We start from the raw sequence: 14095 nt of genomic DNA, 5'->3' as shown, positions 1-14095 counted from the left end.
GGGCAGAAGGCGGGCACCTGCTCCTCATCCCCAAATACCCACCCCAATAACTTGCACCCTCTCCCAGCAAAAGGCTTGATAAGAGATGCTTTATTTTTTTTCTCTCCATTGCTTAGATCCTTGCAGCATACGTTGATGGGAAAACAAAACAAAACAAAACAAACGCAAAATATTGCCTGATCGTGTCCTGTTTCTAAAAAAAAACCCATCAGGCTGGAGCACAGCGCTGCCCTGGTACAGCTGGGCCTGCGCTCTGTAAGGCACTCTAACTTTGCACTTTAAAAGAGGAAAAAAACCCCTTTTTGTTATTAAACCTGCGCACAGTACTCCTGGAAAGAGGCTGGCCTGAGTTCCTACACGGTAACGAACAAAAAGGACCGCGGAACAGACAGGAAAAGACAGCGAGACTGCCCGCGAGGCTCAGAAACAGGGTCACGGCCGCAGGGTCACAGCCTTCCCCGTCCTTGTGCACCGACGGCCGCGGCTCTCCTGCAACCACCGACTCACCGAAGGGTGGGAGCCTGTGGGAGCTAAACCGGCCGGCAGCGTTCCCCAAAAAATAAATGTTATTAACCGGGGTTCATTACACTGCATCCCACAGCGCTGAGCCCCCGGCCAGCTTCCCGCTGCCCTGCCAGCACCTGCTTAACCGCAGACGGCTCGTAACGTGCAAAATTTAAACGGTTTAACTTAAAGGACACCTCTTCCCACTCAGGAATCCTCATCCTTCCCACTGCCGCGGCAAAGAAAAACGTAAAAAGTGCTCGTTCTTCCGTTTTTGCCCTTGAAGTCGTTGTTGCTGTTTGGCACGGATCTCAGAAGCGGATGCAAAGACGGGACAGCAAGTGGGAGAAGGGACGTTCGAACGCCTCCGAACCCACAGCAATAACGTAGGCTTCACAAAAAGGTGACGGCGTACCTCGTGCTCACCTGCTGTTCCTCTGCTCCATTTTTTTCCCTAAGTTTGTTCCTACAGAAATACATGTTTCCGAGCGTATTTGCAGCCCACGGCATCCCCCGTTAACCCCGTGGCGGAAAATAAGGGACGGTGGGTAAAAGTGCCAGAGGTATTAGGATAAAGGAAGCGAAGACAGTTCAGGGACCCAGCTTTGGGTGCGGGATCGCATCCCAGACCCCCCCCCCAAGGAAAACCCTGCTCCTGGCACATCTCAGCCACGCAGCCGCTCCTGCTTCTCTCGCCCCGCGGGTCCCCACGAGGAAGTGCCGCGCAGGGCGAGGCCGCGGGTTTTCCTCTGGGTCTTTGCGGACCCGAGGGTAACTCCTCGAGTTTTGATTCGAGATGCTGGCCCTCGGCGCGGGAGGGAAAGGGCGTGGGGAGGGCCCTGAGGCAGGGCAGAGCTGCCGAGTACCTGCGGAGGAAGGAGGTAGGAAGAAGGAAGGTAGGAATGAGAGAATTTGAGCGTAAAGAGCTCCCGAGTCCAGGCCTGCGGGAAGTACCGACTCTCTCCCGCTAAAGCCCGGCGTGGGATTTACGAACCCAGCCGGGCTCCCGTAGCCAGCCTGACAGCAGACACCGGGAGAGGTAAGAAGAGGCGAGGAGAGGCAGAAGTGCAAGCTCGGTGCACCCAGGCTCCGGCTGCTTTCACCCGTCGCAGGCTGCGGGGCCACCCCAAGCTCGCGTCCCTGACACCGGCCCCAAGACGGTGTCACTTGTAAAGCGCCATCTTCTTGCTCTGATACATGTACATGTAGGCGTCGCAGAAGAGGCGTTTGGCCACCCCGTCCATGTCCCGGGGCTGCTCCAGGGCCAGCACAGCCAGCGGCAAGTCCAGGTATTTGGCGACTTCGGGGCACAGCGTCACCGTGGGGATGTTGAAGCCGTTCTCATCGCCTAAACCAGGGAAAGGGAGAGAAGCCCAAGTCCAAAGCGTGGCCCAGAGGACGAGTACCCACAGCTCCAGCAGTTACCACCGCACCCGGCGGTAAGTCAAAGCCTCAGCCGGGAGACCTGGGGGCCAGCACGAGGCAGGAGAGGAGCCGCCAGTCCCCGCTGGCTCGGGAAGTCCCCAGCCTGAACGCAGCCAGGGGACGAGAGCGCCAGGAGCAGCCCTCGGATATCCTTGGCCCGGTCCCGCTCTTCTCTGGGGTTGGCTCAAATGGATACTGGCGGCACTGGGATCCTAATTCACGTATGGGGGGTCAGAGGAAAGGGCTGTCCTTTGTTACACGGAGCTGCGATTCCCTAGCAGCCTGCATTCCCTCCGAAAACCCCGTGCTCCTTTCGGGCACGGCGCAGAACCTCCCTGACGCTGCCCCGCCGCAGAGCGGCACCCGCGCCGCTCGCCCTACGCCGCGCACCCCCCGCGTGGCCCCCGTCCAAGCACCAAGCGCCCCCGCGCCGCGTCCTCACCGTGCCTGTCAGCCATGCTGTCGAAGAACATCCAGTGCTCGTTCTCGGGGCCGTATTTAACGAAGGAGACGTAGTGACTGGTCTCAATGCAGAGCACGGCGAAGAGCTCCATCTTCTCGCGGGGGACCCGCTGGCTACCCTGGGGGCTCCGGCACTGAAACTCCTCCGGGACGCGCAGCCTGGTCGGCTTGTGGGCTCTGCGGCGGTAGTGGGAGTGAACCTGAGGGAAGACGGCGGGGTGGCAGCGCTGAGCGGGCAGGGCTGAGCCTGGCCCTGCTGGAAAAAGGAGCGCGCAGGGCTCAGGCCTCCAGTCCGTGCTCCGCTCGTCCGCCTTCCACGCGGCTGGCTCCCGCCCGCGTGCCAAGGAACAGCAACGCGGTGGCAGGCCGACAGCGGGAAGGCGAGAGGGGAGCCCGCTGCCCCCCCCGAGAGGGGCCATAAAGTTGTAACGGTGCTCTCACGAGGCAGCGTGGAGGACCCGGCACCCGGTCTGTGCAGGATCGGTGCTGACTGAGGCTCCGTGTAACGTACGAGGGCTCAGCGCCACGTCCCGCTCACGTGGCTGATTGAGCTGGTGGGACCGAAGCGCAGGAGGGAGCCCCTCTGCGCCCAACCTGACCGCCCGCAGGGGCAGCGAGGGGAACGTGGGCATTTTTGGGGGGGGGGGGGTTTAATCTGCTGTCGGTCACCCCCGGCAGACGTCATGAGCACCCGAAGAGGCTGAATACCTGTTTGGAGCAGGTGCTGCAGAACTGCTTCAGGCCCGTAGGTGCAAATATCTTGTCCTTGAAACACCCCGAGCACTCCAGGGTGGCGACGTCGCCACACACGCAGCACTCCCTGGGACCTGCAGAGGCGAAAGGGGGTGAGAGGACGCATCTCCTCTCAGCCTCACCTGGCACCCCTGCAGAACTGAAGCGTTCGGGGGACGGGAATCACACCACGACCCCACCTCAGCTCCTGCTCACAACCCGAAGAGACCGGACCCCGTCTCCCGGCTACCCGCAGTCCCGGACGCCAGCTTTACCACCGCCTAACGACTTACTGTCGAGCAGCAGGTCGGTGATGTCCAGCTCCAAGGAAGGGATGATCTTGCTGAACATTTTGTATTCCTTTCCAAATCGCGGCATTTGGATAATGAAGCAAGACGGGATCTGGAAAAACCAAGGCAAACGAGTCACCGTCCCAGACGAGGCGAATCCCAGAGACTTTTGTCTTTGCACTGCTCCTGGGAGGAAAGGCTTTCCGCTCGGGTTATTCGTGAGAACCGAGAGCAGCAGGGAAAGCATGCCCCTCTTCCCAGGTCGAACCCCCTGAGACATCTCTCAGGTTGCAGCCAAGCATCCTGCTGCTTTGCAGCGTTAGGTGTAAGGCGCACCGGATCCACTGGCAGGCACAGGCACGGCGGAGAAAGCAAGAAAGAGGCAGCAGATGGCAACTAAGACGGAAAGGAGCTGGGCTCACCTCCACTAGCTTCTGGTCGTAGGTCAGGAAGGAATGTTCCACTAACTGCTGTACATCGGGAACCACCAGGTCCTCCTGTTTGTCCATAATTATCTGGTAGCAGTAACAGTCCAGCCCCTCGTGGCCTCCGGACCTGCAAGAAGCGGTCACGGGGCTCGTTCACGGGGTGCCGCAAACATCTGAGCTCTCAGGGGACGACTGGTTTTGTCCCGCAAGAGTTTCCGGGCCCAAGGCAGCAAGGGCTGCGAGGTGTAAGGCTGACACGAAGCACTTTTTCCACTCAGAAATACTGAATACGTGTCACGAGAGGAGGGGATGAGCGTCGCTGTCAGTCTCGCTCCCCAACGCAGCGGGACATTCCGCTCCTACGAGCACAACGCGGTTTCCCCTCTCATCTTGATATTAAAGAGATTTCGGTATTTTTAGACAAACTGCTGATGGAGCACGACCAGCAAACTCCTTCTCAAACGAAGGACCTGTTTATAACTGCACGCACAAAACCCGCGGAGCAAGGCTTCAGGCATTCAGAAGGTGAGCTGTGAGCAGCCCTCCCACCAGCCCTGCACCCCTGAACCGGCAGAGAAAGGATTTCCTTCAGCTGCCCCCCTGCAGGGGAGCTGCAGCACAGAGCTCCCTTTGTGCTCAGCCTTTGCGAGCGCTCCACAACGTGAGGCTTGGCTAGCGGCCCCACAAACGAGCACAGGCATCGAACAATCCCCTTCTATGCTTCCGAGCAGCCCGGTTATTTTGGGCTTCCCCCAGCCTCTCATCCTCTTTGTAGAGTCCCGAGAAACTGGGACTGCATCCACGGGCTCCCTGTCTGAGAGGCTGTAGGATCGGAGCCAGCTTGACAGCCTGGACGCATCCCAAACGCATCCCAGGGCGGTCAGACAGTGCCGGCTCCGCGCTGGAGACGGACTCCACGTTTCTCGAGCCGCTGCTGTCCTTGCCTAAGGCCGGCACGAGTTTTTTCAGCATTTTCCAAAGGTGGCACCTCCAGGGAGAACTTAAAGGTGTCTTTTCCCGGATGGCCCACCCGGGACGAGCCGACAACAAGCAAGATCACGGACCACAGCTAACGGAGAGCAGAAGAGAGCTGAGCACAGATCCCTGAGCTCTGCCTCCGCGGCCCTGCAGAGGAGGTGCAGGTAACACCTGGTGCTTGTGAGGTGAAGAACTCACGAGCCAGGCCTAGGGGAATTGCACCGCTGGGACATGGGTACTTACTGCAGTTTCAGGAGCGGCTCTATCCCCAGGATCTTCTGCATTATGAGGCTGAGGAACTCCTCGGGATCTGGAAGGGCAGAGAAAAGCGTGGGTCACTCCACGGATGTTAATGAGCAGCCAATACCAGGAGTGTGAATTCAGAGAGAAGTCAGGGACGGCTGCAGAAATTCAAGAAACCAAAGAGTAACTAAACCGTCCCCGGCTAAAATAAATACGCAACAGTACAGAACCACAGGTGCTGCTCGGTGACGAGATACCCGCTGTTTCTAGAAGAATCAATGCCACTCGTTTGCTATCTGGAAACCCAGGGCTTGTTGCACTGACGTTTGGCACAGTCTGCTTCGGTGTCATAAGCTACACAGAACTTTGCTGAGCACGGACGGGGACGTAGCAACGGAAATCAGAGAGGCGGGCTCCAGATGCAGGCGTTTTCTGTCTTATTTTAACCAGACTGGTGTCTCTGAGGGACCCCAAGTAACTTATCAGAGCTCAAAAGAGAAATTGATCTTGGCACAACGATAAAACCGCGCTGGGTTCTGGCAGGGACGCCAGGGACGGATTTATCAGGGCGAACTCAAAGTATAAAGGTCAAGGAAATCTCTCTTATTGAAATTCCGCTCACAGGGTTCGTCCTCTCCCCTCCCGGCAGCAGCTGCCACCAGTTAGGAGGTGGCGGAGAGACCCAGCAACCCTCATCTTTCCAGCAGACAAACGTCGGTTGAGAAGCACGGGGAAGCTCTTGAAAGCTAAAAACGGGCGCGTGAGATGTTTTCACACAAACGAACGGCACAGCTCGCGCGCGTCAACGCCCGTGCACGGCCGAAGCGCGCAATTAAGCCCTCAGTTTGGTGCCCGGCTGAGGCAGCACCCACCGAGGCAGCCCGGGGAAGCACGTCACCTTTCTCAGCGTTGGTAAAGCTCGAGCATTTGCCCTTCTCGGTTAACTGCTCCCGAAGGTGCATCACGCTCCGAGCCTTGACGAAGCCGGTCCTAGAAACAAGAAGCGGCCACAGATGATCTCTCCGGTGCGCTGAAAAACCCCAGCGCCACAGAAGGTGCCAGGGTTGTCTTTCTGCGGGCAGCGCGGCCCCAAGGAGGGCGCTAATGTCTTAGCCTTACGCAGAAGCAGCGCTGCGTGCCTCTCCCACGCCTAGCAAGGGAGGAGGAGAAAAAAACTGCTGTCTTTAATAAAAAATCCAGAGAACTCGGCTCTCACGCCGTGGTTTGTCCCCATCCACCCTGGCACTGCATGCCGCCTTTGGGGCTGTTGATGAAAGCAATGCCGTCGCTTCAGCAGGTCCAGGGTTTCCCCGCAGAGGTGGTCTCAGGGCCAGGAACCCCCCCCTTTAGTCCTTCCACCAAGAAGTGCAGCTCGCAGGGCTTCCTTCGGAGCGGGGGGAGCTCGCACGCGTGCAGTGAAGCGCTGCGACAGCATTGCAGCGAGGGGAAGGGAACAACCGGAAGAGCTGGGGTATTCCCTCGCGCCATACTCACTTTCGGAGGGGATTAACGATCTCCTCCCGCAGGATGTCCTGCACGTTCCTGTCACACAGCGTGAAAGGCGTGAAGAGCATGGAGTCCAGCACGGACGTGCAGGAGAAGAGGCTGGGAAGAGAGCAGAGGGCCGGGTAAGTCCGACGGGTTTGCAGCAGCAGTCAGAACCAAACCCCTGTGCTCAGCGACAGGCGGTGGCTTTTAATTTCCGACAATCCACGCACGCCGATTACAGAGGGGTGAGTGTGACAGCGCACCTCCGCAGCGAGATAAACCAGATCTGCCTTAACGAACGCTCGCTGTAAGCAAGGAAGCAGCTCGGAGAGAATGAAAGCTCGTACTTTGCAGCCAAAACCGCTCAGGGGGGGCACCACTGAGTCTATTCGGCTCCAAAACACTGCCGCACAGCGAAAGCTGGGCCTTCCCGGATGGTTTCTTTGAAATATGCTGCCAGCCACTGCCTCCTCCGGTGACGGAATCAGCACGGTCCAGTTCGGAGAGCTACGACGTCTCACCACCCTGCCTGACAGACACGCGGTGCCTTAGGCACTCACGAGGGTGCCTCAGTGCCCGAGAACCTCAGAGGTTAGGAAGGAGAGCAGGAGGCAGCACGCCTCGAGGCCGCATCCCCACGCAGCTATTTTCTGGTCCGCGCCAAATTTCCAGCCACCCGGGGGGGGGGTCCTGCGAAGCGCTGCGGCGCAGGGCTCTGCCCAAACGCGAAGCGATTGCTCGAGAAAACGCCGCCGCCGCCGCCCGAGCGGGCCCTCACCTGAAGAGAGCCGCGTCCACGTAGCAGGAGTTGCAGTGCCCTTGGATCCCTTTCATCCGCCCTCGCAGGACGGACACCGCTTCCTCATCCCTGAGGGGAGGAAAACTGACGGGAGCGTGGGGGAGAGCTTCGCGCCCGCCTGCAAGAGAAGCGACACAAGCGGCCCCCCTTTAGCCTCCCACCTCGCCGGCGTCCATCCTGCCCTACCCCAGCGCCCCGAAGGCCTGCTCGGAGGCCAGCGCAGCGCCGCTCTGCGCCGCTCCCGCCGGGACCGAACCGTGCTGGGACGGAAATCGGTCTCTTCGGTCGTTCGGCTGCTGGAAACGGGGACGAAACCTGCCCTTCCTCCCCGGAGCCAGGCCCCAGCGACCCACACCGCCTCTGCCACCGCTACGCCGAGCACGACGAGGACGGAAAGACAGGCAGGCTGGCGCTGTGTTACATGCATGCTCTTTGGAAAGAGCTTTAAAGTGTCCTGCGTCATTTTAAATCCTTTAAAACGGCCCACGTCCCACCAGCCACCCTAGAAGGTTAAAGTCGATTTCTCAGTCTGGTGTTTTTTGGTTTCTTCAGCGTTGTCCCCTTACAATCCCATCTCCTCTTTTCAGCAGGTCCTTAAGACAATCCTCCCTGTCCCCATCCCCCGTTTCTGGGCGGTCCCTACAGGAATCCTGTCTTTTTATTTACAGTGATCTCATTTACAACCTCTCAGCGGCTAGTTCATGTCGTCTCCTCTGCTTTGGAGGCATCTCTTCCTATTTAAATGACAGCGCTGACCTGTTCTTTCTTCTGTCTTCTTGTCAATGCGTTAGCACAGCGAACTCTACATTAAAATGGGTTTAATACTTCCGCTTCCCAAACTTCCCTTTATTTCTCAGCCCCCAGGTACCATTACCTCCTGGCAGCCTGGCCCCAGGCCTGATTTACCCCCTCCTGCTCTCCACAGCCACGTGCACAGTCTGCGACACGCAACGCTTGACGGACGGCACCGTGGCTAGGCCCTACAGCTCTAACACTTGCCCGTGTTCAGGTCTCAGTAACACAAGACCTTTTCTTCTGCCTTGAGAGCCACGGGAAGAGCCCTAGCCTACCTGCAGCGCTCACAACGCCACGCAAAGGCTTGCTTTGGGCCTCTCTGTGATCCTATGACATGTCAGGAAGCGACAGCAGAAGCGTTTGGATTGGAAGGGACCTTAAAGATCGTCCCAATTCCAACCAGCCTCCCTTCTCCCACAAAACCCATGCCACAGAAGCCTCATTTTTAGGGCTACCCTCAACACGTTGCCCTACATCCAATGCTTCAGCCCACGGAGTTCCAGCCTCTCTTATCCTGATGTTGAACTCCTTCCCACCTATCACACCCGCGGGGCATCCCCTATGAAGGCCCCCACGGCGACCTCACCGTCCCTAAAACCAGGAACGCTGCAAGGAAACAACGAGGATGAAACCGCTGGCCAAGACACCGCACGCACGGCCCCTCCGTAGCCTGCTTCGTCCCAGCACGGCACCGTGCCCCCTCTCCCAGCGAACTTACCGTCGTCCACGAGGTTCAGGTCGCCGCCGCGCGAGCACTGGAAGCGAACGTCAGGCTGGCAGGACTGCAGCTTCACGAAGAGGCCGCGCTTCGGAGCGCAGTGGAAGTAGTATTTGCCCAGCCATTCGCCGGCGGTGACCCCCTTATCTTCATCCTGGGGGAAAAAAAAAAAAAACATTGAGGGGTAACACGAGAGCGGGTTTTATATGAGGCAGGTGCGATTTCCCACAAGGCCGTTTAAGATTTTAAGAGGCGCGTACAAGTTTGGGCCTGGCTTGCTGGCTGTTTTCACTCGCTCTGGTTATATTTTAAACCTATTGACCCCACTTGAAGGATTCGCGATTATTCTGCCCCACGCTCCAGTAACTGCTCCCGAAGGCAGCGAACAAGGGGGCGCGCAGCCCTCCCTGCGCCAACCCACCCAATTCACTCGGGATCAGGTGTCTATGCCCTCGCAGCCCAAACTCTGACACGTCAGAGGCCCGTCTCCACTCCGGCTGCGAGACACAGTCACGAGCTGAAGGTCTCCAGAGAGAAGAGCGACCAAGATTTGCGTGTTTCGGTTCGCAGCCTCACAGCAGGAAATACTTCGAGAATATCCCGAGCTGGAAGGGACCCCTGAGGACCACCGAGTCCGACCCCGTTTGCTCCTTACCAGTTCAACTCCTGCCATTTTGTGCTTGATCTGGGGCAGGTACCCGAGCCAGCGGATGATTCCAAACACCTGATTTCCCTTGTCCAAGGTGATCTGGACCATGGAGTTCACCTCCAAGGGGGGATTCCCACTCTCGCCCTCCTCGCCGCTCTCGCTCGCCTGCCGTTTCATCTGCTTCGAGTGTCCCAAGCCCACGTCGGATTCGAACGTTGAAAAAACACCTGGGAGGCGAGGCAGGACGCCGGGAGAGACAGGAAGGCAACGCTTAATGACAGGCACCTCTGCGTCTCGTCGCTGTCCCCCTAAGAGCAGGTCCATTTTGAAATTACAGGCCCGACGCACAAGCACAAAGCCGATCGCCCGGGCCGCGAGGTGTAACTCTCAGGAAGCGTTTCGCTGACACGGCCAAGCTGGTCTAACAGCTTGCTGAGGCCGAGGGGAGGCGATCCCACCCCTCGTTTCCTTGCTCCCTCCAGCCCCGGAGCTAATGCAGCCCTTGGCAGAGCCGTTTCGGGCTACCGAAATGGCGGAGGGGCGTCTCCAGGTTATTTTTCCTGCCTTTAGTGAGATTAACCAACGGGAAGTCCAACGACAGCTCCCCTTGGTCCGGCCCTGACTTCTGCACAGCGTTTCTTGACGTCAACAGAGAGCCCCACTGATCTGGTGGCTTGCCCAGTGACTCACGGCGCCACTGCCGGCGTCTGTGCCTTCCTGGGATCGTTTGGCGTCAGCACGACGCCATGCTCCACCTTCTCCAGCTAAATTAAAGACTCTTTAGCCCGTGGAGCTTTCTGTCCCAGGAAATACTTATGTGCTGCGACCAGAACCTCTCTTCTTCTTCCCGATGAACGGGAGGCTCAGCTCCAGGTGCCCAATGCAAAGCATGCTGCGACGAACTTGAGATGTTTCTACGGACCTTCCGAGCCTCCCGATTTAATTAGTTTGGGCTAGGGGAAGTTTTTTTGGACCCTCAGCTCACGGGTAACCCGCAGAGAGGAGCTAAACGCTGCCTCCATAAGAACACGCACGGTGTAGACACGCCTGACGACGACCTACTTTGAGAGAGCAGGTTTTCCTTCACGACGGAGTCCATGGGGATTTCTCTGAAGATGTCGGTCGTCCCTTCTTCTTCCTGAAAGGCGCAAAGAACACATCGGCGAAGCGGTTGGAACACGAAACAGTTTTTCAAACGGGCCCGAAGAGCCTGCACGCAACCCCGCGTCCCTTTTGGACCTTGCTTCCACTCCTCTTTACGGCCTCGCTATTACACAATTTAAAACGAGCGGGGGAAAAAAAAAAAAAAACAAACACAAAAGATAAAGAGGAAAAGGCAGCAAGGCTGCTCTTACCGGGCAAACCTTGACGAACCACTGGGATCCCTCCCTGTAAACCGCCATCGCTATTCCTTTCGTCAGGACCTCGTCCACGTAGAAGCTAACCGCGTCTCCCACCTTCACGGGCACCGCCTCCTCCGCGTCCAGTTTGGGCTTCTGCTTCCCGTAGCCGTCACCCGGGGCGGGAGTGAACTGCACTCTGCTGAGGGGCAGGAAGATCCCGCAGCCTGGCTTACACTTGAAATATTCGGTGCCGTGGTAAGATCCGTCGCTGCGCCCTCGGTTTTCCCCCTCGCCCTGAAAAGACGCCAGAAAGGCTCGTCGCGTCAACCAGCGGGAGGGGGCAAAGCGGCAGGCTTTCTTTTTTTGTTTTTTTTTTGCCCGCTCACCTGCAACTCCACGCCGAAGAAAACCGGGGACAAGGCAGCCGAGGCGCTTTTGTGAATGCTCCCGACGTAGCGGACGACGCCAGGGAAGTGCTGCCGGTCGATCTCCGCCGTCACCTTCTGGCCTGGCACGGCTTGCAGGGCCGCCTCGAGGCTCAGCCTCTCCAGGAAGCAGTCCAAGCGCTCGCTGGGGCCGCCGATGCCCAGGAGGAGGGCGGCCACCTCCTTGCGCACCGGCTGCAGGATCTCCACGTTGACGGTGACGGTGGAGCCGTCGTCCAGCATGACGACTTTGAGGAAACGAGCCGAGGGCCGGTCGGCGAAGCTGCGCAGGTAGCTCCTCTCGCTGCAGAAGCACATGTTGCCGGATTTGAAGTACTTGCTGCCATAGGCGCAGTCTTCCGTCAGGATGTAGTAGCAGTTGCCGTCCCCCACCGAAGGCAGGAGGCTCATCGTCGTTGCCCTGAGTTGTGGGAAACAAAGAGAGCCACGTTAGGGACGACACGCGGGCGCTGCTGGAGGATAACGTCGGGTTGGAAGAGGTTTCGGGAGGCCTCGACCCCAGCCCTGCGCTCAGGCAGCTTCCTCGAGCCCTCGTCCGTCTGAATTTTTGAGTACCCTCACCGACAGGAGACCGTGCAGCCCGTTCTTACTTCCAGCACCGGACCGCCCTCCCGGCGAGGAAACATCCCTCCGAACCTACCCCCAAATTCCCCCCTGTTCCTGCTCGTCCCCTCCCCGCGCACGTCAGGCTCATCGTGTCGTTAAGCCCTGCCTTCTCCTGCAGCTTGCTCGCAGGTAAACGGGCGAGCTTCCGCCTCTTTAAAATCCCCCCCCCCAAAAAAAGCCGCTTCTGGTCTGCGAACGGAGCTCCTCAGCGCTGCCTTACCGCAGGCAAATACTGCGACCGCATGCAGAGCGTGGAAACCACCTCGGTACTACCTTAGGATCCCCAAGATCGCCGCTTGAAAAGCAAACACGTCTAGATTAATGAAATATCCGGGGTAATAAAGCACATTTTTGCCCACAGCTTTTCGGCCAAGTCCGTCGCATTCATGTAATTGACCCCTCTCCGCTTCCCAGCTGACTGACGGCAGATAGAAACGGGACCCAGGCTTCTTGTTCTAACGTTAAAAGGGACGTTAAAAGGGACGTCAAAAGGGACGTTAAAAGGGACGTTAAAAGTTCTTAAAACTTCAAAGCGGAGGGAGGAGGAATCGAGCAGCTGCGTTAAGGGAAGTGGAAGCACTCGCAGTGGCAGGAAACGTGAAGACAGAAAAATAAACGAGAGGGGCTGCAGGCAGAGCCGGAGCTCGGCACGGCTGGGCACCGGGCAAGAGACTCTGGAAGTATTAGGGGAAAAAAAAAAAATCCCCACTCGCGTTGAAAAATCCCCCGATGCCCGCTCGCATCCCGGAGGTTTCCTGCTGGTTTGCGCCCCGGGGGGACACCTCCTTTTCTCTCCTATTTCCTCGCCTTCGCAGGCGGGGAGGTGGCTCAGGCACCGGAGCCGCCGGATCTGCTGTTCCCAAGCGTCCCCTCTGCCACCCCCATGTCCCCAGGGGTCGCCTCTTTCACCCACCTGCCCTGCAGGGACACCTCTGTCCCCTGCAGCTCCCAAGGGTCCCCTGTGACCCTCTGCTGTCCCCAGGGGTCCCCTGTCCCCCTGCTGTCCCCAGGGCCCCCCTCTGTCCCTCTACTGTCCCCAAGGGCCCCCCTCTGCCACCCACCTGTCCCCAAGGGCCCCCTCTTTCACACTCCTGTCCCCAATGGTCCCCTGTCCCCTTGTTGCCCCCAGGGACCCCCTCTGCCCCTCTGCTGTCCCCAAGGGTCCCCTCTGCCACCCCCATGTCCCCAGGAGTCCCCTCTTTCACTCACCTGCCCTGCAGGGACACCTCTGTCCCCTGCTGCCCCCAAGGGCCCCCCTCTGCCACCCCCATGTCCCCAGGGTCCCCCCCTCTGTCCCCCTGCTGTCCCCAGGGCCCCCCTCTGCCACCCCAATGCCCCCAAGGGCCCCCCTCTGCCACCCCCATGTCTCCAGGGCCCCCCCCCGTCCCCCTGCTGTCCCCAAGGCCCCCCCCTCTGCCACCGCCATGTCCCCAGGGCCCCCCCCGCCACCCCCCCTGTCCCCAGGGGTCCCCTCAGCCCCTCCGGGGGCGCCTCAGGGCGGCCCCAGCGATGCCGCCCGGTGTCCCCCGGTGTCCCCCGGTGTCCCCGTGTCCCCCCCCGTATCCCCCCGCCCCCCCCCGCTCCTCACCGCCCCCCGGCAGCGGCCCCGCACGCCGGCACTTCCGGTCCGCCCCGTCACAACCACCGCCGCCGGGCGGCCAGCCAATAGGAAGCGGCCGGCGGAGCCACGGGTGTCCAATGAGGGCGGAGGGGGCGGGACCGCGCCGCCTTTAGCCCCGCCCCCCCTCGGGGGTGCTGTGGTGCCATGGCGCCGTAGCCCAGTGTCCCCATGGCCCTGTGGCCCCAGGGCCCTATACCACATAGTTCCGTAGCCCTGTGTCCCCATAGCTCTGTGTCCTGTGTCCCCATAGCCCCATAGCCCTGTGTCCCCATAGCCCTGTGGCCCCGTATCCCAGTGTCCCCAGGGTCCTGTGGCCCCATAACCCTATGCCACATAGACCCATAGCCCCGCGTCCCCATGGCCCCGCGTCCCCATGGCCCCGTATTCCTGTGTCCCCATGGCCCTATGCCACATAGTCCCATAGCACTGTGTCCCCATAGCTCTGTCCCCTGTGTCCTCATGGCCCCATATCCCTGTGTCCCCCTAGTCAGATGTCCCCAGGGTCCTGTGTCCCCATAACCCTATGCCACATGGTCCCATAGCCCTGTGTCCCCATAGCTCTGTGTCC

At 59.5% G+C, this 14095-nt stretch overlaps 1 protein-coding gene across 7 annotated transcripts; it reads right to left on the bottom strand.

Annotated features, from left to right (window-relative positions):
* Nucleotides 1–70: 70 nt before the first annotated feature.
* LOC106042201 (ubiquitin carboxyl-terminal hydrolase CYLD-like) lies at nucleotides 71–13600 on the bottom strand. 7 transcript variants are annotated; one of them, XM_066990813.1, is made up of 15 exons: nucleotides 13495–13600; nucleotides 11241–11700; nucleotides 10867–11148; nucleotides 10574–10649; nucleotides 9518–9819; nucleotides 8863–9016; nucleotides 7329–7467; nucleotides 6557–6667; nucleotides 5961–6052; nucleotides 5063–5129; nucleotides 3836–3968; nucleotides 3417–3525; nucleotides 3100–3218; nucleotides 2372–2618; nucleotides 71–1852 (listed from the first exon to the last, which is right to left on the bottom strand). In XM_066990813.1, the coding sequence occupies exons 2-15, from the start codon at nucleotides 11688–11690 to the stop codon at nucleotides 1668–1670; spliced, it is 2466 nt and encodes an 821-aa protein (XP_066846914.1). In that variant the 5' UTR covers nucleotides 11691–11700; nucleotides 13495–13600; the 3' UTR covers nucleotides 71–1667. The 7 variants fall into 7 exon arrangements, with proteins under 7 accessions (XP_066846914.1, XP_066846917.1, XP_066846915.1 ...); XM_066990816.1 differs by lacking the exon at nucleotides 13495–13600 and adding an exon at nucleotides 12820–13141; XM_066990814.1 differs by lacking the exon at nucleotides 13495–13600 and adding an exon at nucleotides 12127–12809.
* Between the last annotated feature and the right edge of the window lie 495 nt (nucleotides 13601–14095).

The sequence above is a fragment of the Anser cygnoides genome, chromosome 2 (genome assembly GCF_040182565.1).
Source record: "Anser cygnoides isolate HZ-2024a breed goose chromosome 2, Taihu_goose_T2T_genome, whole genome shotgun sequence".
NCBI lineage: Eukaryota > Metazoa > Chordata > Aves > Anseriformes > Anatidae > Anser > Anser cygnoides.
The sequence above is the reverse complement of the archived record's forward strand: the minus strand, read 5'-3'. Positions and strand labels throughout refer to the sequence as shown.